Source organism: Bombina bombina, chromosome 4 (genome assembly GCF_027579735.1).
Source record: "Bombina bombina isolate aBomBom1 chromosome 4, aBomBom1.pri, whole genome shotgun sequence".
Taxonomy (NCBI): Eukaryota; Metazoa; Chordata; class Amphibia; order Anura; family Bombinatoridae; genus Bombina; species Bombina bombina.
Window position 1 is genome coordinate 761,158,021 of NC_069502.1, and position 26,525 is coordinate 761,184,545.

Sequence of the window (26,525 nt, forward strand, 5' to 3'; positions counted from 1 at the left end):
GGGCTCCAATCCACTTATATATACTGTATGTCTATATATGTATGCATATGTATTTAAGTGTTTATATGTCTGTAAGTATATATATATATATATATATATATATACATATAGATACATAGGTAAACACACATATATATATTTATATATACATACATATACATATTTAGACATGTGTATGTATGTACCTCTATGTTAGCCCCTTAGTGACCAGACCATTTTTCAATTTTCTTACCGTAAAGGACCAGGGCTGTTTTTACATTTCTGCTGTATTTGTGTTTAGCTGTAATGTTCCTCTTATTCGTTTACTGTACCCACACATATTATATAACGTTTTTCTCGCCATTAAATGGACTTTCTAAGGATACCATTATTTTTATCATATCATATAATTTCTTTAAAAAAATGATAAAATATGATGAAAAAAATTGAAAAAAACAGACTTTTTTGACTCCCCAAATCTGTTACACACACAATCAGCCAATAGGATTGAGCTTGCATTCTATTGGCTGTTCCAATAGAAGGGCAATGCCAATCCAAATCCCTTTTCAGGGCAATGGGGAGCTTAGGTTTTTTTTAGTTAGTATTTTATTTGGGGGGTTGGTTGTGTGGGTGGTGGGTTTTACTGTTGGGGGGGTGTTTGTAATTTTTTACAGGGAAAAGAGCTGATTTCTTTGGGGAAATACCCCGCAAAAGGCCCTTTTAAGGGCTATTGGTAGTTTAGTGTAGGCTAGGGTTTTTTTATTTTGGGGGGGGCTTTTTTTATTTTGATAGGGCTATTAGATTAGGTGTAATTATTTTAAAGATCTGTAATTTGTTTTTTATTTTCTGTAATTTAGTGTTGTTGTTTTTTGTGATTTAGCAAATTTAATTAAATTAATTTAATTGTTTTTAATTTAGTTAATTTATTTAATTGTAGTGTAGTGTTAGGTGTTAGTGTAACTTAGGTTAGGTTTTATTTTACAGGTCAATTTGTATTTATTTTAGCTAGGTAGTTATTAAATAGTTAATAACTATTTAGTAACTATTCTACCTAGTTAAAATAAATACAAACTTTCCTGTAAAATAAAAATAAAACCTAAGATAGATACAATGTAACTATTAGTCATATTGTAGCTAGCTTAGGGTTTATTTTATAGGTAAGTATTTAGTTTTAAATAGGAATAATTTAGTTAATGATAGTAATTTTCTTTAGATTTATTTAAATTAAATTTAAGTTAGGGGGTGTTAGGGTTAGACTTAGGTTTAGGGGTTAATAAATTTAGAATAGTGGCGGCGACGTTGGGGGCGACAGATTAGGGGTAAATAAGTGTAGGTAGGTTGCGGCGACATTGGGGGCTGCAGATTAGGGGTTAATAAAAATAATGTAGGTGTCGGCGATGTTGGGGGCAGCAGATTAGGGGTTAATAAGTATAATGTAGGTGGCAGCGATGTCCAGGACGGCAGATTAGGGGTTAATAAGTATAATGTAGGTGGTGGCGATGTTAGCGGCAGATTAGGGGTTAATAATATTTAATTAGTGTTTGCGAGGCGGGAGTGCGGCAGTTTAGGGGTTAAAATGTTTATTATAGTGGTGGCGATGTCCGGAGCGGCAGATTAGGGGTTAATAATTTTATTTTAGTGTTTGCGATACGGGAGGGCCCCGGTTTAGGGGTTAATAGGTTGTTTATGGGTGTTAGTGTACTTTTTTAGCACTTTAGTTATGAGTTTTATGCTACAGCGTTGTAGTGTAAAACTCATAACTACTGACTTTAAAATGCGTTAGGGATCTTGGAGGTAGAGGGTGTACCGCTCGCTTTTTGGCCTCCCAGGACAGACTCGTAATCAGGGTCCATTCCAGAATGAATGAAATGGGGGGGCATTTTTTTTCACGAGGGGGCACACATTTACAAAGCATGTATGAGAGTCAAAATAAGAGCAGACCTACATATTCTGCAGGAAAGTGTAGCTTCTGGCTGGCTTATCCCCCACTATTAACATTTGGAGAATATGTACTAAATCACTAGGTAAAAGAATGAAGTCTAAATCCTATGCAGTGCACTAAAACAGAGCCTTTAAAATTCAGACCCCAGTGCAATAGCTCCTTAAAAACAATTCACCCCTTAATCACCATGATCCAAAACCCTTAATCTCATTCTCAAATCTTAATCATGTCCTCTAAACAGCCATGCATCCCAACCCCCCCCCCCCCCAATGCAATTAACCCCTTTGTTTGAAATAGCAGTGAGGATACTAGGTTTTCAGGTACTGGTAATTTTGTAGATTAGATTTAGCTATGCATGATTACATAACAATTCATTATTTTATTCATTATTTTTAAAGCGTATAATCATATCAATATTTTTTGAGGGGGCACAGCATTCCATTTGGGTGGGCATTGCCCCCCAATGCCCCCCCCCCCCTTGGAGCCGACCCTGCTCGTAATACTGGCGCTATGGAAGTCCCATAGAAAAAAGACTTTACAAAGTTTACTTAAGTCGTTTTGTGGTAAGGCCAAAGAAGTGTGCGGTGCCCCTAAACCTGCAAGACTCGTAATAGCAGCGGTAGTGAGAAAGCAGCGTTAGGACCTGTTAACGCTGCTTTTTCAGCCTAATGCACAAATCGTAATCTAGCCGTTTATGTTTCTCACTGAAATGATTTACAAACAGCTTGTGTAATTATGGCACAAATGGCTGTAAAGTGCAAATATTCATACTTTATTATTCAGTTTGTAAACAAATAATGTAGTTATCCTCTTTCTTTGGCAATTACTTTGATCTGATACCAGATATTTGATATCAAAAGTGCAATTTAAATCTAAATAGCTGATTTATAAGTATTAGTAGGGCTGTTTTTCAAGTTCTCAGTATACTGTAAATAAGCCTTTTTACTAGGTGTGTTACAGTATGATGAGTTGTTGTTTTTTACGTCATATATGAAAATGTGAGGATTTAAGTTTACATTTATGCAGTGTGGGTTACATTTTCTAAGGGAAACTTGTCTGTTTATCCAAGTAGTGAGGCAAATAGGCAACTTGGGAAATGGAGGCCTGCACTGAAAATAAGCATGGGCATAACTGCTAGGGGTTTTCAGGTGATCCAGTTGCTGCTTTTATTAACAGATATTCTTTGTGTCCTCATATTTAAATATACAAACATATTTATTGCAGATATGTGCAGAACATCTGACCATTTAATAGTTTTAGGTAGGAACCATTTGTATATGTCAAGGACACTTGGAAATCAGGCAAAATCTTGAATCTTATGATATATGGAAGCCTTATTATTCTATAGTAGTTCTGCTTACATACAAACCCAGTACAAAAAGAGAAGTATCTAGCAGGGGAATAATATATTGTAATATTACAAATGTAAACGTTTTTTCACTATAGGCAGGTTGTTTCACCCTCGTTGGGGCTCGTCAGTATGATGTAGGTGCTATGTTATTGGACTCAAGCATTGATTTTAGGTTTACGGCTATATGCCAGTTTTGCTGATGATTATATTAATTTTCGTAGCCACACTTACAAAGCGTGAAATTAATGCTTGAGTAGAACAGCAGCACCAACCATAGACAGCCTGTTTGGCCCGTTTGGGGCTCATACCTCCATTGTATTAATTTTAGCAAAAAAACAAATATACTTATCTGTGCAAAATTGTAACACTTAAAATTCAAAATCTATTGCAATATAATGGTCAGCCCTATAGCAAAGGGTGAAATGCTCGAGGACATCAGCATCAACCATAATGACTTGAGTGAGAAAGAGTCCCAAAGTAGCGAAACAGGCTGCCTATGGTTGATGCTGTGTTATTTAAGCCTCATGTATTTCATAGTTTGCTACACTACTGGTTTAAACTGACAGGAGCATAAGGGGTGCCATATTAAAAATGCATTCTGAATTAGTAATATGCTCTATGGGATAATTTGTATATTCTATCCATTGTATATTTATTCCTTGCTGAACTAATTACATGGAGGGTTTATCTCACTCTATTAACAATAATACATTTATTTGGTACAATGGGAGTCCTTGCTCTAAAGGATTTCCATGGGTGTAAGTGCAGACCCTGTTCCAAGGAGCTTACAATATAGTGTGTCAGTGCTTTGCTCAAAGAGCTTACAATCTTGTATTTAAGGAGAACTTACCTCTGGGTACTTACAGTGTAGAGAAATAAAAGAAATCCCTGATATAAGACTGCACTCAGCATGTGACATAACACTAGTCCCTCTAAAATCTTCCTGCCACTGCCATAGAGTATTCCATTCTTCATTATACTGCTTGCCAGATATGAATCAGTCTATGCACGTCTTGTAAGGATTTGTCATCCAATGCAAGAAGATAGGTGCATTACACACTGTACCTTACAATGCAGTATTTTTTTAAATTTCTAATCTGAGGTATAAAATACAGGACCATCCCATGACGTATCAAATCTTGTGCTTCACTAGGACTGCTTCACAAGTCCAACAGTAGTACTTGTCCCACGGTGACTGTAGACATTCAAGTTTAGTGTCACAGACATGGTAGTCCTCAGATGAAATTGTAAACCAGCTGCAAGGTGCTTATAACCTAGTAGTATTATTGGTGTCCCTACGTCAAGGCATTGCATTGAGGATATAAGTGCTAACATATTAATCATGTCATTGTATTATCTTTGCCAATATCCTTAACATTATTGCATCATACAGATATATGCAGTGAGAGTGGATTTAAGACATTCAATTTGATTTAATATCAGTTTATTAAAGTTATAGCAGTGTAAGTGTAATTATGCATTATTGTTGGTGTTATGATTCAAGTTCTAGTGTCACAGAGATGATTTGTATATCTTATATCAATAAGCCTTGAAAAGTACAGAACGCTTTAAACATACAGAACCAAATTAAAGCTAAAGATTTTTATGAAATGGTAAAGTAAAAGAAAAACGCAACAGAAATGTGAGGAATGATCTGACCTCACTGCACATGTCTGTAGGCTCTTGGAGCAGGATCCGTATTTACAATCTAGTGTGGTAATGAGATGTCTTGCTCAAAGAGCTTACAAACTTGTAAAACTCAGAAAATCTTACCTTAGATACTTACAGTTTAGTAATATAAAAATCCTTAAAGGACATCTGCCATCAGTGCGTATACTGCCGGCCAGATGCGCATCAGTCTGATCTGAATTTATTTTAGATTGCCAGTTGCCTTTTCTTCATCCAGGTCAAGCAGAACAAACAGCTACTTCAGATGCTGCACCTTACTGTACAGTGTTTAATGAGGGTCCCAGCACCAGTGAGTTTGCAGCGGGAGGACATCTGCCAACAACGCATATACTGCTGGTCAGATGCGCATCAGTCTGATCTGAATTTATCTCAGATTGCCAGTTGCTTTTTATTCATCCGGATCAAGCATAAAAACAGCTGCATCAGATGTGGCACCTTACAGTACAGTGTTTAATGAGGGTTCCAGCACCAATGAGTTTGCAGCGTATAAATTGCAAATCCATGCAGTGGGGTTTATATTCTAGGCTTTTACTAGAAGTCCTTGCTTTAGAGCATTTGCAGACTAATGATGCAGTAATTCTTACCATCCTTAAAGCTGGTTTAAAGCCTTTACTGCCAGCTGCAAGTCTTATAAAGATATGTAGAGGAAGCACAGAAAGGCATTGGTGTGTCCTACAGTTATGGCTATAATATTTATAATGCTATATGTTTAAAATAATTATTTTAAAAATTAAAATATTTATTAAGTGACATGTATTTTTAAATAAAGGTGTGAAGATAATATTGATCATTATTAGGTAAGGTTTGTATACTATGTTTTGTCTCAGAGTACTGGTGTCCATAGGAAGCTACAAAGTTTTAGCTATTACTTCTGTCATTTATCTGTAATATTTTACAATGTGTATAAATGTGATTTAGTATTATTCAGTTACTAGGGTGATCTTGGTAACAGTACCTGTAGTAATTGGTGTTCATACCTGCAGCTCCCACAGGATACCATTTGCATTGTGTTGGAGGTAGTCACTGCTCTTCATACCAGCACATATACAGAGCTGTGGTTGTAAATCACAAGCTGTAATGTAATGTCCTAGCTGTGACATAAAGATATTAGATAACTAATATTTACATGTCAGTGATTACTGAAGCTCAGCAAGATCAGTCTGGCAACTCTAGTAAAGTAAGTATTAGTTATGAGGGTGGTGGCTTTGTGTTGTCAGTTGGTTTTGTGACATAACTGCTGCATCACATGAGCCACTCCCCTAAGGCTGTCACCATAACAACCATGCATCACATTATACCATGACTGTCAATTTAGCCTTTATTTATTTTATAGTGTAGATTTAACCTAATATGTTTAATTATGCATAATAAAACAACTTTGTAAGATACTCATTATTCAATTTGCCCCTTTTCATGTAATTTAGCTCTGAAAATTGTTCATTGAGTTGGAACTGCGTCCTTCTGACGTTTCAGAGCTAACTCTGCATTAAATATTTTCCTAATTGGCTTTAATGTATAACAACTGCAAAACAATTCACTGTATACTAACTTAATGGCAATGATTAGCCTTGTTGTCTGCCGACTTAAACTTATTTGGCTCCTCCAAATAAGGCAAGTGTTGGGTGCAGTTTTTCTATTGAAAACCAATTGCAGTAAACAGGATTTTATTTTGTTAAACAAATGTTTACACTTGGCTGATATGTTATTCTGTAGGACGGTAACAGAAATGTCTTGTAATTGCAAGGTGTTTACTGTCCCTTAAAGTTCTAACAAAACTCCCATTATAAATCCTGAGTTTCCAGTGCTTATATGTTGGGAATAGATTATTAAAAGGACATAAATTGCTTTGGTCTGGTAATATCTACAGAGCTATGGCTGAGCCTCAGGATCATGTCATGTGATTACCTCTTGGGTTACCAGCCATACTAATTAGCATATATAATTGTGCAGTGTAGCTAAGAAACTACAGGTGCTAGGTCTGTCATTATCTAATAGTAGAGTCCCCACATTTAGAAGCCTTTATGTCTGTATCAGTTTTATATTAATTCATATCTGAACCATACAAATAGGGTGTCCAATATTTTAGCAGGCTGTCCAGTACAATCTGTACTAAAATACTGGACACTTAAAGACCCCTGTCAGCTAAATTTAGAGCCTTCTAGGCCTTTATGCATTAGAAATATGGCTCAAAAAAAAGTTACACTGTGCATTTTACATTATATGTGTTACAGGCAACCATGGGAGTGTTCAATCAATGCTGGGTGTTTACTTCTGGCAGCCAAGGGTGTCACATCACTACTACGTACATGTGTTACTGGCAACCAAGGGGTAAAAAATATATGTGATGGGATCAAGGGTAGGGCCTAAGGTTGAGCTTTTGTGGGGACATTGTGTGAACCCAGCTATGTTTTTCCGTGTCCAGTAATCTATAGGTCTTCCAATATTTTTATGGAGCACAGCTGGCAACCCTATTAACCCCTGTAAAGGCTGTTATGTAAGTTTTAAAGTTTTTGTGCATTGGCTGTTACCAGGTTTAGAAAGCAGATACATTAAGTTTTAGAGGACTTTTTAATGCACTTTTATTATTAAAATCACTTTGTTATATTGGTATCCTTTGAAGAAAAACATGCCTGGGTAGGTTAATGAGCAGCAATGTATTACTGCCACTAGATGTCGCCACAACAACAAAGAATAAAAAACCCGTATGCATTATTGGGCTAGTTCAGGGCTTGACAAATGTGTTCAAAATGTAGGAGCCAGACCAAAAATGTAGGAGCTAGAAATATATATTCAATGGCAAAACAATGTGTTAATATAAAAATCAAACACTAAAAAGCATGGAAATTCCAAAACTACACTCCCAATCCAGTCTATTATACCATATTAGTTAATACAGTGTGTGTGGGTCAGAATTGCCTCCTTTTAAACTTTTGATTAGGCACTTAAAGAGACAGGAAATCCCAAAATGTTATTTCATGATTTAGATAGAACATACAATTTTAACCAACTTTCCAATTTACTAATATTATCAAATTTGCTTCATTCTTTTGTTATCCTTTGCTGAAGGAACAGCATTGCACTACTAGCAGCTAGCTGAGCACATCTAGTTAGCCAATCACAAGACTAATGTGAGCAACCAGCAACCAGCTCACACTAGTGTAGGATATGTGCATATTCTTTTTCAACAAGGGATACTAAGAGAAAGAAGCACATTTGAAAATAGAAGTGAATTTAAAAGTGTCTTAAAATTACAAGCTCTACCTGAATCATGCAAGTTTTTTTTTACTTTCCTATCCCTTTAACCCCTTGAGTGCTAACAATGGCTCTAAGCCTTCGCAAAGTTTCCCACTCAGGTGCTAATGTTGGCTCAGAGCCGTCGCTAGCACTCACCCACTTTAATGGAGGTCTGGGGGCTCCCACCCCGGCGATCTGGCCTATATAGTGACAGGCATTGCCTGGGATTCACGTTTTGCGTGGTGACCTCACGCGCAATAACTTGATGACGTCAACGCGCAACTTTATTTAAAACTGATAATTGTCAGTTATAGGGAGATGGGGGCACGTTGCTTAGAAGCCTGTATCTCAGGCATCTAAGCAGCTACAGACCCCCAATACCCACCAAGGTAATAGTCTGCCCTTTCCAATGGTATAAAACTTTGAGGTGTATAAAAAAAAAAAAAATTAAAAAAAGTTTTACAAAAAAAAGGATTTTTGAGTCTCTAGAGGCACATAAATAAAGATCTAAATTGCCTAGAGCCCCCCAAAATAAATTATATAAAAATATTTTATTTATATAAAAATAAACTTATTGAAAAATAAATATTGGTTTATGTATTATAGCTAAATGATCACCGTGGTAGCCAGTTACTGCAGTGATCACCTAGCGGAAAAATGTTGCATTCCCTTTTACAATACGGACCGATATTATATTTGTAATCCCATGATCACCTGGATAATGTGGTTACAAATTAATAAATGGTAGAGGAATGCTATTTAAAAACAAACAAACACCAAATAATATTTTTATAATCAGTCTTTTAGCGTGCGTGGAAAATGAGTAAAACACCCTCTTTACGCAGCTCTCTCCAGCTTTTAAAACTTCTGTATTTTTACTGAAAAGAAGCTTATTTCTTGCAAGAAAAATTATATATTTTCTAGTAACATAATTCCTTTAAAAATATCTATTTATTTTGTAAAGAGAATTATGGTTAAGCGTCTCAGTGCTGAGGAAGCAACTGAGTTCTCTATGAACTCAGACTCTGATTCCTTCACTGATGATGCATATGGTAAATAAACTAAATATTTCTAGAAAGTACACCCTTGGCACATCAAATGAGGGGCCACATGTATTGCTAGCACAAAAATAGACAATGTAATAAGTGGAATATGGCTCTTTGCTTAGAATTTTTTTTTTTTTAAGCAATGCAACTTATTCCATGAATTGCTGTGCACCCCAGGTTCATGCTAGAAATACTTGTAGCCCCTCGTTTGATGCACCAAGGGGTGTACTTTCTGCAAATGTGTGCTTTGTGTACTCCATTTTAATTTCTCAGGTGGCTAGAACTTTTTAATTGCTGAAAACAGAACAGTAAATGCTAAGATAAGATACTGTTTTTGATCAATTATCAAATTGACATGCCTGCAATAAAACAGTGGAAAAAAACTGTGAAATGTTCTTAAAGGGACATGAAACCCAAATTTTTTCTTTCGTGATTTAGAAAGAGCATGTCATTTTAAACAACTTTCTAATTTACTTCTATTATCTAATTTGCTTCATTCTCTTGATATCACTTGCTGAAAAGCATATCTAGATATGCTCAGAAGCTGCTGATTGGTTACTGCACATAGAGGCCTTGTGTGATTGGCTCACACATGTGCATTGCTATTTCTTCAACAAAGGATATCTAAAGAATTGAGCAAATTAGATAATAGAAGTCAATTGGAAAGTTGTTTAAAATTGCATGCCCTATCTGAATCATGAAAGTTTAATTTTGACTAGACTGTTCCTTTAATTTCTGCTTATTTCAGACAGGTTACCTACTACAAATATTTATCCACACAGGTTTTGATAATAGAGCTTAGAAAAATAAAATGACATACTATTATTTATTGAGTCAGGAGTAAAATAATACACTTATTTCACATTTTATGCGCTATTTTTTAAACCTGATGATACATACACATATAATAATGGTATATTCTGAATCTGCTAGGTCTGCTGAAAAAAACAATGTATAGTTTATTCACACAAACTTTACTTCTAAAAGTGTTTAAACAGGAACTGCAACAAAAAGCTCAAAACCAGCTTAGCACACAGGTGGGAAATGGCTTAGCAGCCAAAGGGTTAAACTCTATCATTAAAGTTTTCTATTGAATTTTTTTTTTTTTTTAAGTTTCCTTATTGTAAAAAATATATACATATACTACGTGTGTGTGCATGTTTTATTATATGTTTGTGTGGTGTGAAAAAGAATGGCTTAAATTGCATTTTTTTAAAAATATATGTAATGCATTACAATTTTTGCAGCTAAAGTTGTTAAAATTTATATTGAACTTGTCTTGTGTTGTCATCTTCTATCATAAACTGTATGATACTATAGTATTGTTTTGGTGTTTTTTTCTTTTCTTCTCCACACAGCTCACTATTTCCTATGCTCCCTAACCAGCTGTATTACATATATAGAGCCAACTACTGGCTGTGGCTGTGAAAGTACTAACTGTGCACAGTATATTGTGTGCACCATAACAGACAGTAGTTTTCTGTCTTACTTTAGCAGAAATAAGGCAACTTGTGAGGTAAAGTTAGTTTAGGCAGATAAAATAACTTGTAATGGAGCAGTGAAGTAATAATGTAAGTTTAACTGCCCTTACTGCAGAAACTAGTTTGTTGCCATGGTAACCCAGGCTGTGCAGGAATTGTAATCAACTACAGAGCACATCTATCAGTGAGGCAGCTTCTGCTTCACTTGTGACCCTGCATTTTATTTCCTCTAATGTAAACAGAAAACTGTTTTATTCTTTGTGTGCAGTATACTCTGTACAGCTAGTACTATTACAGCCAGTGGTAGCTGATTAGGAGGCAATATACATGTAATACAGCTGCTTAGGGTAGGAAAATAGTGAGCTGTATGGAGAAGGAACAATACTATAGTATCATGCAGCTCATAACAGGAAATGACAGCACAGACAAGTTCACTCTTGATTTTAACAACTGAAGCTGCAAATATTTGAATACATATAGGGCTAGATTTGCTTGTTTGCAACCATTACAAGTGGCTGGTTATTGCTACCTCAAGCTCGCGGTAGCAATTAACGCTTATAAAATTAACCAGAGATCAGATCTCTGGTTAATTTTATAAATATGCCCAAAAGCTCCAAAAGTAGTGTATTTTATAAAAAAATAAAAATTGTAACATTTTTATTTTTTAATAAAATAACTGCACTAGGCAGTGTTTTGGGGGTAAATTTGGCGAGAGTGGGGTGTTAGAAAAAAAACGGCGTTGAAAAGTGCCTTTACATTGCGATCTATAGGAACTGTGTCTTCCCTGTCAATATATATGTATATGCTTATATACATATATATATTTGTGTTACTATGTGTATATACACATATTAACACATAAATATATATGTATATAATCATATCTATACTATAATCGCGATTTTAACGCGTCCATCAGTGTCACCAGTTGCGCACGCATCCTCAAAGGAATGTTGGCTGTGCGAGGCAGCCAAAAGGATGTTGTCTGCGCACGCAGCCAAAAGAATCCACCTGGAAGCAGCAAAGTTACATCCCGGTGGATTCCGAAAATGGCACGGTGGTGGATTATTTCACCACACTGACATTTTTGGAATCCACTGGGATGCAGCTTACGCAATCCCGAAGCCTTAAAATAATAAAGTAATTAACCCCTAGTACGCAAATAACATAATTAAAATATTAACCCCTTAACTGCCAGCCCCGCACATCGCAATACACCTAATTAACCTATTAACCCGTAAACTGACAAACCCCCACATCACAATAAACCTAATTAACCTATTAACCCCTAAACCAACAAACCCCCACATCGCAATAAACCTAATTATCCTATTAACCCCTAAACCAACAAACCCCCACATAGCAATAAACCTAATTAACCTATTAACCCCTAAACCGACAAACCCCCATATCGCAATAAACCTAATTAACCTATTAACTCCTAAACCGCCACCCCCACAACGCAAATAACTCATTTAATTACTAAGCCCCCTAACCTAACACCCCCCTAAATTAATCCCAATACTAAGTTACATTTAAATAAAACCTAACATTAAATTACAAAAAAATCTAAAATTACAAAAAATAAAAAAACTCTAAAATTACAGAAAAAAATAAACAAAATTATCAAAAATAACATTTTTGAAACATAATCCCTATGAAAATAAAAAAGCGCCCCCCCCAAAAAAAATCCCCTAATCTAAACTAAGATACCATTAGCCCTTAAAAGAGCATTTTGTAGGGCATTGCCCTAAGTTAAACAGCTCTTTTACATTAAAAAATTACTAAATCGGGGGGCGTGTCCATGCAACGTTCTGGATAGGACGTATTTTCTGAAGGCTCCAGATGAATCTCTAATAATCCGCCGATTATTAGCCTTTTACAGCAAGAATAAGACAATAATATACAAAAGTTCCACAGTGATAGGGACTGTGGCCCCATATCTCTTCATCTTGCTGTTTTTATGAAACTCGGAGCATAAAGGCCTAAGGCGGCGGCCTACTACCTCTAGGCTAACATCTCCCCCCGGGAAGAGCCGGGTTATCAGTGGCGTTGGATTAGCCCAATTTACTGAATCTCTTCGAAGCATAATACTAATTGGACAGTTACCTATTACACTACCCATTATCACTCCCTGATTACAAGATTTCTGGAGGAGAGGTGAAACAAATCTAAAACATGGCGGATATAATGCAAGGGGACTGCCCGATACACTTTGAGGACTTTCCCAAAAAACTTGCATCTCTTATGAACAGGCTTATTGAGAAGGCCCCATATGATTACCTGATAAATCGCATAACAGTGAAGGAAACGGCCGCAAAATGCCCGGAGAGACAGTCAGGGGCAACACAATATCCCTGCGCTGGCACTGCCGACAACACTAGAAATCCCAGCCTGCCCCATGAAAACGAGATCACTGAGCTGGAGATTACTGGGGAACCGGAGCTAACACAAGCTTCAGACCAGGGGATTGCTACTATGGAGCGCTACTTAGCAGATAAAGCGTGTCAGGAACATATGCCAGATGCTCTGCTGGAAGAGGTTGTACCCCTTACGCAGACTGCACCCGAGAATAAACTTAGGTTGGTTACACCAAGCAACATATTGAGAAGAGACAACCCAGCTGTACAACTTACCCCTGAGAAAGCATCTTACCGCCCACATCTCACATCAGCTAGACATAAGGAATAGGGGTCACTCACCGACATCCAAGCTGGTCCATGCAGTCACTCTGCTACATCATCAGACCGGCTATTCGACTACTTCGAGCCCCTGTACACTTACCTTGCAAGACAAGCGGTATCGGCGCAGCATCAATTGGCCCCGCGGAGCGCTATAGAGGTAAAACCCTTCACTTCTTTACTGCAGGTCCCGAGAGACGCAATTTTTCCGCCCCCAGTTCTGTGTCCAAAGAGGAGAGCCTGCTATTAAAACCGGAGAGGGGTAGATAATCAAGACATTTTGAGAGTGATATATTCCGTTATAGAGTTATGTAACTATTATCACGGGTATGCATTTGTTTTATAGTTATGGGTTATACAATTTGACGTCCCTAGGGTATATTCAAGCAGAGGTTTAATTCATACAGAGGTAACCTAGTCTGCTCCAGTGCTACATCATTATCTGTTACCTTCTAGTTAATAGTTTGCTTATAGTGTAAATGTTGCTCATGATTCTGCGCTACTGTTAAGCTTCCTCTTCCCCCATCTTGCATTACTATTATAGAAAGGGGCTGTGCCACACAATATTGCCATCTGCATCTTAGCACACCAAGTCTAATCATGATGGCTTTTTAATATTATGGATTGACTCTTGCCTCGCAGTTGGCAGCTGCGGCTGTGGGCAGGTTGGTACAAGTGATCATTGTATGTAAAATAATAACTTTCACCACATGTCATACTCATTGTGGGTTATGTTCCACCAATACCACAAAATTTTGCAGGATGATGGCATTTCATGGCTATAACCACTATTGAGATATGGCCCCATAATGTATAGTATGCCCACTTAATACCTTTGCAAAGTTGCCTATACACTTCAGAGGGGGGACATGGCCATTAATGCACTAACTTGTACATCCTTCAATGCTACCTCGCATCATGACCCCTGTCTCCTACCTGGCAGGTAAATATATCTGACTGTTTCTAAAGGGCGCAGAGTGGGCCTTATTGTATTGTTTTAGAAAATGTTATCCTTCCAGCATACTCACATGAGGCATTAAATAATATCCCCCCTCTCTATCGCGCTATGACAAATAATCTGCCCACTAACTTATCTAACCTCTATACATTACATTTCCTGATAAAAAAGCTGGATAGACTAGCAGATAATCAGTTATATCAATTCAAGCACTGACTGTCCAGCAGATACCCTTTATTGACAACCTATGGTTTGTTTTTGTTTGTTTTTTCTTTCTTATTGTTTTGTTCACTTTGTTTAAAATACATATATAATTTATGGATACATGTGCTGATATCCTATACTGAGACAACCATGATGTATATAGAAAGAGTCTCTACATAAGCGCCAACTGACACCACTCTGCCCGGAAGATGGTGAATCCCTAGCTGTCACCAGTGATAAATGAATCAGAAAAAAGTGGAAGAACCAGGCGCCAACTAACGAAGGCTTGGTAAAAAATGAGAGTAAAATAACAGAAGTTTAATGCTAAATTAATAACATGTATAGATACAATTAATACAATAAAATTACAATAAAATTCCTAGCCTGTGGATCCAAGACTTCTTACAGTATAAAAATATATGACAATGCAATAATCAATACAATGGAACATGTATGTGAAATTCAACGTTAATAAAATCCTGGTAGAGGAGATAGAAGAGTTTTCTCAAAAAATATGTGTATATTCTACTGTACTTTCAGATACAACCTTGCTGCAATCAAAGGTTATACAAAATAATCCACAAGTTGATGTTCGTTTCTAAAAATAAACAATATTCAAGTGTTCAATATCAGTTCCTGAATTGTGTCCTAATGTGATAATCCAATAAGTGCAATCCAAAAGATAACTTGAAAGCCAAAAATTGCTAGTGAAATCCAAAGAACAAATCAAATAAAAAATAAAAAATAAAGTTAAATGTCAAATTCCAGAAAAATGAATTAGTGCCAAAAAAATCCAATGTTAAAAGAAAAAATATATGCCTAAGTACTTAGCATGAGTGAAAAATTCTGTAAACCTAGATGTGAAAAAAAATCTTGCTGTTTCAGCACCAAAAACAAATAGACCTCAAAAAGAATTGTGATTCCAATGCAGAATGAATGTGCGTGAGGTATATGCAAAAAATAATGTAATGTGCTATTACAACACCAAAAGTAATGTGCTATTTCAACACCAAAAAAAAGGAGTTATAAGTTATAGATCCTGCGGTAAAAGATGAGTATTGTTCCAAACCTTTAAACACAGAGGGTCAACTCATACAATGGGAGAACGATCCATAATAGATGGTAGAAGTGTTAAAACAAAAATGGCAAAAAAGTAAAAAATATAAAAATGCTGATGAAAAATACCTGTGAAGAAAAGAAATGGATACAATGTGTAGCAGGTTTTTCACAAGGTGCTCCAGTAGAATTAAACTTACCAGTACAAGGTCTACGCGTTTCGGCCTCTCATTAGGCCTTTATCAACTTACCAGTACAAGGTCTACGCGTTTCGGCCTCTCATTAGGCCTTTATCAAGTCTTGATAAAGGCCTAATGAGAGGCCGAAACGCGTAGACCTTGTACTGGTAAGTTTAATTCTACTGGAGCACCTTGTGAAAAACCTGCTACACATTGTATCCATTTCTTTTCTTCACAGGTATTTTTCATCAGCATTTTTATATTTTTTACTTTTTTGCCATTTTTGTTTTAACACTTCTACCATCTATTATGGATCGTTCTCCCATTGTATGAGTTGACCCTCTGTGTTTAAAGGTTTGGAACAATACTCATCTTTTACCGCAGGATCTATAACTTATAACTCCTTTTTTTTGGTGTTGAAATAGCACATTACTTTTGGTGTTGTAATAGCACATTACATTATTTTTTGCATATACCTCACGCACATTCATTCTGCATTGGAATCACAATTCTTTTTGAGATCTATTTGTTTTTGGTGCTGAAACAGCAAGATTTTTTTTCACACCTAGGTTTACAGAATTTTTCACTCATGCTAAGTACTTAGGCATATATTTTTTCTTTTAACATTGGATTTTTTTGGCACTAATTCATTTTTCTGGAATTTGACATTTAACTTTATTTTTTATTTTTTATTTGATTTGTTCTTTGGATTTCACTAGCAATTTTTGGCTTTCAAGTTATCTTTTGGATTGCATTTATTGGATTATCACATTAGGACACAATTCAGGAACTGATATTGAACACTTGAATATTGTTTATTTTTAGAAACGAACATCAACTTGTGGATTATTTTGTATAACCTTTGATTGCAGCAAGGTTGTATCTGAAAGTACAGTAGAATATACACATATTTTTTGAGAAAACTCTTCTATCTCCTCTACCAGGATTTTATTAACGTTGAATTTCACATACATGTTCCATTGTATTGATTATTGCATTGTCATATATTTTTATACTGTAAGAAGTCTTGGATCCACAGACTAGGAATTTTATTGTAATTTTATTGTATTAATTGTATCTATACATGTTATTAATTTAGCATTAAACTTCTGTTATTTTACTCTCATTTTTCACCAAGCCTTCGTTAGTTGGCGCCTGGTTCTTCCACTTTTTTCTGATTCACAACCATGATGTATACCGGATACATTTATTGCATGATGTGTATATCTAAATTATATTTGAATCTCATAAGTTTCCCCCCCTTTTTTGTATTATCTCTATACAATCCCTACCTTTATGTTTATATTACAATATGGAAGACCCATGAGCGGTCCGCATTGTTATTTAAAGGGACAAAAAGGAGGACTGCTATTGAGGATCTACAAGCATGATTTTAAAATATCAACTTAACATTGTATTGTGCATTCCTATAAAAGCATGTCAACTGTATTGTATAATTCCTCAATAAAAATTTTTAAAAAAAAAAAATTACTAAATCCCCCCTAACAGTAAAAACCCCTACCCACCAAACCCCCCAAAATAAAAAAACTATCACAAAAAATAAATAAACTACCCATTGCCCCTAAAGGGGCATTTGTGTGGGCATTGTCCTTAAAAGGGCATTCAGCTCTTTTGCTGCCCTTAAAAGGGCAATCAGATCTTTTCCAGCCCATTAAATCCCTAATCTTAAAAATCAAAAAAAATAAAAAAAAAATCCTAACAATAAGCCCCAAATAGGTACTCACCGTTCCTGAAATCCAGCGGAGAAGGTCTTCTTCCAGGAGGCTCCATCATCTTCGATCTTCAGCCGGAGCGAAGGCAGCGCGGAGCAGAGGTTGCAGAGCTGGCTTCCCAGATGTGTGGATCCTCAGCATAGCTACTTTTGCGTGTTGAAACCCCCACCTATACTGGAAATATGAATACAGCTGTATTCTCTGAAGAAAAACTATGTAAAGAGGAGACAATAGCACTAACTTTACCTCCCAGTAAGATGGTAAATAGCAATTTTTTTTGTATCTGAGCTATCTGGTTTTGCTCCTTAAACCCCCAGCATTATTGGACTAGTTTATCATGGATGGAGTCAATTACAGTGTGTAAGAAAATATCAGAAATCAGTTTATGCACCATATATAACTTATTTTGACCATAATTGTATATCTTTGTGCTTTCCATAAAGTGTTTATCCTAACTTCTCCATTATCGTTTATCAAACTAGACATTTTTTTTCTTGCAGCTTGTCTTAAAATTTCTCATCTAATCTCCAGATGTTTTTGTATATATTTTGCCTATATAGGGCTAGATTACAAGTGGAGCACTAACAGTTAGAAACAAACGAAAAAAGGATTATCACGAGTGTTTGCGCAATTCGGGTTTTTCATGCGTATTACAAGTTGAAAGTAAACGCAGTCGCTTGAGCGCAGTTGAAGTTGAAGAACGCGTGTCAGGTTAGCGTGACCTCAGAGCTCTGGTTAATTCTTTCGTGGAAAAAAAGTGTCACAAAACACATCAAAAATACATTACAAAGTACAGTAACACTCATAAAAACACCATCTAATAAAAAATATTTGAAAAAAATTGCGCAAAAAAGTTATAAAAGATATGAGGTCTCACGTATTTGGGGGGGGGGGGGGAAAGCAGGCAAATGGCTTTAACATATATATATATATATATATATATATATATATGTATTTAAGTATTTATATGTGTATATATGTATTTACAGACATATATAAACACATAAATGCATATGTACTCATATATAGACATATATAGAGTGCATTGGAGCCCATTGCAGTTAAGTAGATGAAAACATATTTATGCAATAATCATATTTAATAAAGGTTTTAACTACGTATTTACCATAAATATTTCACATTCCAATGTTCTGCACATAGCACAATTAATATATATATATATATATATATATATATATATATATATATATATATATATATATATATATATATATATATATATATATATATGAAAACGGCACTCTCTGGTCTTTACATAAAAAATAACATTTATTTCATATAAGTTAAAACGGTATAATGTTTCAAAGCTATTTCAGCCTCTTTGTCAAATGCCAAAACATGGTTCACAAGTGTGAACCTAAAAACAATTGCTTACACTCTCTCTCCAAATCTCCATTTTGTACTCAAGAGCACACACGGACTCATCCCGCTTTGCCCCTTCATGATGACGTCATCCAAGATAGACGCCGGATCAGGGACGCACGTGGAGAGACCGGTTGTCAAGACTTCAGTACATACACAGGAAGAGCACATAAATTGACATGGTGCACGGGATCCAAGTCCTGCCTACCTCCCAATATGCTGCTAACCACTAATGAAAACGCCCCACGAATGTGACGCAACATGTGGCGCAACATAAACACAATGCGGTTGCCATGGATACCCGTGTACACACTAACAGCGTATCAGTGCAACTGAATAGTAATCATAAAAAATATATTACAAATTATAAAATTTTATCCCGTTGGTATCTGACCCCCCAGAGACTACATGTTATATACCCGGGAGCAAACTGGGGTTGCTGGAGGAGATGTGGGGAGGTGGGCACAATCACTCACATTTGGTGGTCCTGCCACAAGCTTTCAACTTTCTGGAACCAGGTAGAGAGGGCCATTAATTCTACACTGAATACACATATTACTCTCTCAGCACCACTGGTTTTATTAAATCAATTACCCAATCTACAATGCGCTTATCGCAATAAACTGTTACAACTTCTGCTCACATGCGCTAAGCGTCTTATCCCCAGACTTTGGAAACAACAACGCGTACCTACATTCCAGCAATGGGAGAGCGAGGTCAGTCATATTCTATCTTTAGAAAAAAAACACTACTGTTACACAGGTAAAAAAGATTTCATATTAGACGTTATCTTTATTTGGGAAGATAGACTCATACAAAATAGACAGCTTGGGCGTCAAGTGGATACACAACATTAACCCTTCTCCTTTAAACACTTTTTCCCCTCACCTACTTACCTTCTGTTTTTCCCCTCCTCTGCACCCTTTCCCTTATGTTTTCATTGCATTGAATGATATGTACACACAGTATCTTACAGTTATTGTACCACACTATTGTTTGTTGCCCTGCAAGGCAACTGTGCGTTAACTTTATTGCTGTTATTTTGAAAAAATGTCAATAAAAATCATTTAAACCAAAAAAAAAATATATATTACAATATATACACATGTTAACTATATGATTATTGACAGGAATCATTTCAAAAGTATCAGGTGTTAGCAAACCAATGCAGATTCAAGTGTATAATGACAGTAGAGGATCCTGATCTGTCAACATCCACACACTAACACTATGTATATATATTAGCAGTAACAAAATCCCATAAGATATATGTAGAAATATGTATTTCATATCCACCCTGCATAGCTAAATGTCAGCATTTAACATTGCACAAGCATTTCTGGTAAAATGCAGCTAGCAGGGGGAGTCAATCATCCCAATCGTATCGGATCGGGATGATTGCAGTCCGCCACTTCAGAGCTGGCAGATGAGTTAAGAAGCATCCACTGCTTAATAAATGTATCGTGTTTGAGCGTGAGTTGGGTGTTTTTTTCCACTTGTTTTGCTCCATTGATTTCTATGAAGGGATAAGTTATCTCGCGCACAATATTCTAAATTCGGCTTTTTATACCAGTTGGGATATCATGCGAGAGAAAACAGTTTACTTTCAACTTGTAATACGAGAGCAACCCGGCACCCGCAAAAAGCTTACTTCTCTTATAGTTAACGCTCAAGCTGAAGCGTTAAATAGTGCTCCCCTTGTAATCTGGCCCATAGTTCACATAAAATTTTAGTATGATCAGACCATGATGTTGGTCACATTTTAACATCTATTACCTCCTTCAAGCCATTTTGGTCTCTAAATATATAGTCAATTCTAGTGTATACTTTAGCTAAGTATGAACAGAATGTAAAGTCTTTACAATCTGGGAATAATGCTCTATCTGATGATCAATCTAATTTAGCATCCCATGAAAGATCATCAACCACAATAAAAATCATCTTTCTCTCTATTATAACCTTATTAAAAAATATATTTTAAATACCTTGCTTTGTATTAGGTGCATATACATTTAAAATGGTAATTGGTCTAGAATACATTAAATTGATTAAACAATATATATATATCTGTTCTGGATCTTTAATTTATTTTATACATATATTCTTATTAATTTAAAATTCCAACCCTATTTCTCTTAACATTATTTAAACTAAAGTAGGTATGTGAAAACATATGAATAATAAATAGGTACATCGTCAAGTATGTTTCTTGGAAAAGTATAAGATTTCCTTTAAGTTTAAATATTTTATAATGCAATTAAGCACTTGTCTTGTGAATCTAAACCTTTAACCTTTTGTGTGATTATTCTTAAGTTATATTTAACCATAATAATTCCTTTAGTGATTTTTCCACCCATTTCCATATTCCTTTTGTTTCTTTCTACAACTGTTTCTTTATCATTCTTGTAGAAAAAAAGCATCCTAAAATATTAATCTAACATTTGCAGAAACAATAATGCCACAAAGACAATATACAAAACAACTAAAACAAAAAAAAAACATTGAAACTAAACAATACATCTTCTTCTGTTCAAGGTTGATTCAGATCCTAGTCAAGTTTACATTTTATCTTACTCACAAAAAGAATAATGTTTGTTATAATCTGGTTTCTCTACAGAATGCAAAAATCTCTGAAAAAGAATAATGTTTATAAAGGGAGATAATTCAACTTTTAGTTCCTTCTCTCCTTCCCCTTCCATCATAGCAATATTACATCTTCAAAAATAAAATTAAATGAAGGAGGGAGTTGAAATAGGAATAGGAAGGGGGAAAAAAACCTTAGTTATAATATTATTTATATTAAAGAGACAGTCAAGTCAAAATATAAATGTCATGATTCAGATAGGGCATGCGATTTTAAACAACTTTCCATTTTACTTTTATCAACAAATTTGCTTTGTACTCTTTGGTATTCTTTGTTAAAAGCTAAACCTAGGTAGGCTAATATGCTAATTTATATGCCCTTGAAGGCCGCCTCTTATCTCAGGGCATTTTGACATTTTTTCACAGCTAGTCGGCGCTAGTTCATGTGTGTGAGAAAGATAACATTGTGTTCACTCCCGTGGAGTTATTTATGAGTCAGCATTGATTGGCTAAAATGCAAGTCTATCAAAAGAACTGAAATAAGAGGGCAGTATGCAGAGGCTTAGATACAAGGTAATCACAGAGATAAAAAGTATATTATTATAACCGTGTTAGTTATTCAATAGTGGGGAATGGGTAATAAAGGGATTATCCATCTTCTTAAACAATAAAAATGTTGGTGTAGACTATCCCTTTAATATTAATCTCTATCCACTTTTTTTATTTATTATTATTTTATTTATTACATGTGTTATCTTGTGTTTGAAACCTGACAAGAAGTGGTAAAGTGAAAAAAGTGTTTTTTCCTTTATCTCTCTCTATGTTTATTTCATTCTTAATTGCCTCCCTCTAATTAACAAATTGTTTAAAAGTGAGAGGAGAAAGAAGAAAATAATCTTTGTTTCTCTCCATTTATTGGCAAAATGTTAAAGAGAAAAAAACTCTCTTATCCTTTTACATTCTTCAACAATTCCACAACTGTATTTCTTTTTTCTTTTAGTGTCTTTCAATTAAATTTGACCTCAAATTATTAGATTTTCCCATTTTAAACAGCTTTCCAGTTTACTTTTATTATTTAATTTGCTTCCTTCTATTGTTATCCTTTGTTGAAAGGTTTATCTAGGTAAGCTCAGGAGCAGCAAATAACATAGGTTCTAGCAGTTGATTGGTGGCTGCATATATATATACCAATTGTCATTGGCTCACCCATGTTTTCAGTTAGAAACCAGTAGTGCATTGCCGCTCCTTCAGCAAATGATACCAAGAGAATGAAGCAAATTTAATAAAAGAAGTAAACTGGAAAGTTGTTTAAAATTGTATGTTCTACCTAAATCATGAAAGAATTTTTTTGGGTTTCATGTCCCTTTAATTTAGATGTTTTACATTCTAGAACATTACAAAAGGGGTGTGGCTTGGGCAGCAGGACACACATCTCTAGTGCACTAGCTATGGGTTGTATTTCTTTCTGTGATTATTATTCCGCTGAACATGCACTGCAGAATATGTTGGTATCAACGATAAAAACAATTAAAATTGACAATAATAAAAAAGAAGGGCACTTATAGGAGGCATCATAGCTTGTTTTTGTCTGGCTTATTATTGTAGGCAGGTCTGCAGTACAAATACAAGCAAAACTGTAAAAACAATAATTAGAGTGTTCACAATAATGCTACAAATATACTCCCCTTATGTCAGATTGCTGAGTTCCTCAGTTTCTTCCAAGACTACTGAGATGCAAAAGTTCAGAATAGGTGGCGTAGGGGTTAAATTTCACTTCAAAAATGAAGTAGTGTCTGTAAAGAAGGAGTGAAAATAGCGTAGTATGTCAGACACAGGACAAGTAGTACAGACAAAATACTCACAGGGAGTTAAGTGCGAGAAATTAGAAGGCTTATTCCACATTGGTACAAGGCAGCAAAAACAGCTATTTTAAGAAGGCTTATTACTCAATGTATAAAAGCAGCATATAGATGAGTTATTTCAATAAAACTTTTAAAGATGCTCAACGCGTTTCAGCGCCTTTTTCAAGAGCAATAAAAACATAACAATTAAAAAGAGCTATATTGCTCTGCAGGCCCGGTAAACCTTGCAGTATGGTGGTGGTGGTGACAATCTTGGACAATGACCTGTTACAGATCATCAGCTTTGCTCCAAAAAAATCTTCCATCAATAGTGAATAAACCTGCTGAAATCGTGATATATTTTTAAGAAAAGATATGCAGTTACACCTCTAGTGTTCTTAGACTTTTGTGAAACCTTTTGCAAAGCCAAAGTGCCTTATTTCAAAGTTTCCAAATCCAGTCCTCAAGATTCATTAACACAACGATTATCTTGGCTGGTAACATGTTAGATAACCACAGTTATTAAAATTAGTTGAACATTTATCACCTGATCTGCACTACAGACATTGGGGTAGATTTATTAAGCAGCGGATGCTGCAATCTACCCCCGTAGCTTCCAGATCGCTGGAAACAAGAGTTAAGAAACAGCGGTCGTAAGGTAGCAATCATCCTGATTGTATACAATATGATTGATACCCCCTGCAAGCGGCCAATTGACTGCAAATCTGCAGGGGGCAGCATTGCACAAGCATTTCACTAGGAATGCTTGTGCAATGTTAAATGCTGACAGCGTATGCTGTCGGCATTTAGCGATGTTGGGAGGATCATGTCCGTCCGACATTTAGTAAATCGGCCCCATTGTGAAAACCTATCAGCGGGTTCTGAAGGACTGCAGTTGAGAAAATCTAACTTATTCAACCCGTTTAAAGGGACATAAAAGTGCAAATAAAAAACAAAAAACTTTAACATCGTAAAGGGTAAGACATAAAGAAGAGGCAAATGTGTGTACCCAGAAATCACCAGATATCTCCTATAGTGCATTGCTATTACCCAGACTACCTAGGTATACTTTTCAACAAATGATTTAAGAGTCGAGAAGTAAATGAAAAAGTCTGTTAAGATTGCATGCTCTATCTGAACCATCGTTCATTTTGACTCTCGTGTCCCTTTAGATCTGTCCAATAGGGACTATTATGGCTTAAAATTAGCTGAATTAATGAAAAAAAATAGATTTTTGTCATTATGGTTTTATAAGTTGTAAATAATAGGGTTCCACATTGCTTTCTATATATTATAGCGCCTGTTGTTTCCCCTCCAGTAGGCGTTTGTGCTATCAAAGCATTTGAAGTGGTTCAAAACAGTAGGCAGTCTGCAGATCCCCTGTTGTGCCCTAATTGGTGTCCACTCATGTTAATGGCTTCCTGTGGTTGGATGTTTACCTCTCATTTGTTACATGTCTTGTTTCCCAGCTACTGACATCAAATTGTGTTTTTCTTTTTCTATGCAGGGTGTCCCAGCACATCACTACCAATACTGCAAACTCTCCAGTGATAATAAGTATTTGGAAAGTATCCCAAAATCCAACAGTTACCTGGTATGAGTCAACCTTTTCACTTTATAGTGTATAGTTTTGTTGCCATTAAAGCTTTTACATCATTAACAATGAAGAGTTGTATTTTGTATTCTTTCTCTTTCCAGTAACCCACCCTTTAGCTATATAGGCTGCACTAAATACACGCTAAATTGCTTTATGTTGTCATTGATTGTGTTAAAACTAGATTGACATTTACTTAATTGATGCAAAGCATACAAGCACTTACTTCATGTAACACAGGCCATATTCTATAGATAGAAGTCAATAAAAATATTACAAATGGCTCGCTAACAGTTGTGCGCGAGCGATATAGGGCTTATTGCGTCTGTTTATGCGTGTCAGAAGAAGCACGCATATAACAAGTTGAAAGTTAACGTGCATCAGGTTAGCGCAACTTTAGAACTCTTGTTAACTGTTTTGCTCGAAGAAAAAGTTGCACCAAACACATCAGAAATACATTTAAAAGTAAAGTTACACTCATAATAACACCATCTAATAAAAAAAATATTAAAGAAAATATTGCACAAAAAAGTTATAAGGGCTCAAAGATATGAGGTGTTGAGGAAAAAAAAGGCAAGAAAAAGGCTTTGACCTAGACATACATACAAGTGCATTGGAGCCCTTTGCAGTCAAGTAGAGGAAAACATGTAAAGGCATATTTATGCAGTATCCATATTTTATAAAGGTTTTAACTATGTATTTAATGTAAATATTTTACATGTTTTGCACATAGCAGAATAGGTTCTATGTATTTATAAATATATATTACTATATATATCTGTATATATCTACATAATATATATATATATATATATATATGTATAGATATACAGGATATTGATATCAGATATATATGTAGAAATATGCATTTATGAATAAATAGAACATACTCTTCTATGTGAAGAGCATTGGAATGTAAACTATTCATATTTTCATGTCGGGTTAGCGCACTTGAGAATATGCGATCGGGTTAGAGCGTGTAGGGTGTGTTTTTGCTCCGCCAACTTCTACGGAAGAATAGGTTAATGTGCATGCAATACTGTAATTTCAGCTTTTTGCACGCATCAGATTAACACGCGAGCAATAACTTTTTACTTTAAACTTGTAATACTCGCACTAACTGATGTGTGCAAAAAGCTAAATAGCTCTCCACAAGTAACCTAGCCCACAATGTTTGAAGGAACGTAAAAGTACATAAAGAAAATACTCTAATGTGTTAGAGCATTTTTTTATTGCACTACTGTGTGCCTATTACTGTGTTCTAACCTCTGCAGCAATACACTACTGTGAGCTAGCTAAAAACATCTGGTTAGCCAATGACAAGAGACATATATGTGTGTATCCACCAATCACCAGCTAGCTCCCAGTAGTGTATTCATGCTCCTGATCCTATCTAGTTTCAACAAAGGATACCTAGACAAAGTAAATTTAATAATAGAAGTAAATTGCAAAGTATCTTAGATTTTACACTGTGTCGGATCCATGATGAAAATGTAATTTTGACTTTCATGTCCTTTTAACGCTCTACAGAAATGAAACAGGGTTGTCACAGTTGGTAATAAAAGGGACAGTAAACACTAACAATTATGAT

At 35.5% G+C, this 26,525-nt stretch overlaps 1 protein-coding gene across 1 annotated transcript in view; it reads left to right on the forward strand.

The window, feature by feature from the left end:
* LOC128656900 (uncharacterized) overlaps positions 1–26,525 on the forward strand; it is a 351,437-nt gene that overhangs the window by 123,227 nt on the left and 201,685 nt on the right. Inside the window, exon 5 of the mRNA XM_053711069.1 lies at positions 24,848–24,934. Within this exon, the coding sequence (XP_053567044.1) occupies positions 24,848–24,934 (87 nt within the window). The remainder of the gene's footprint in view (positions 1–24,847; positions 24,935–26,525) is intronic.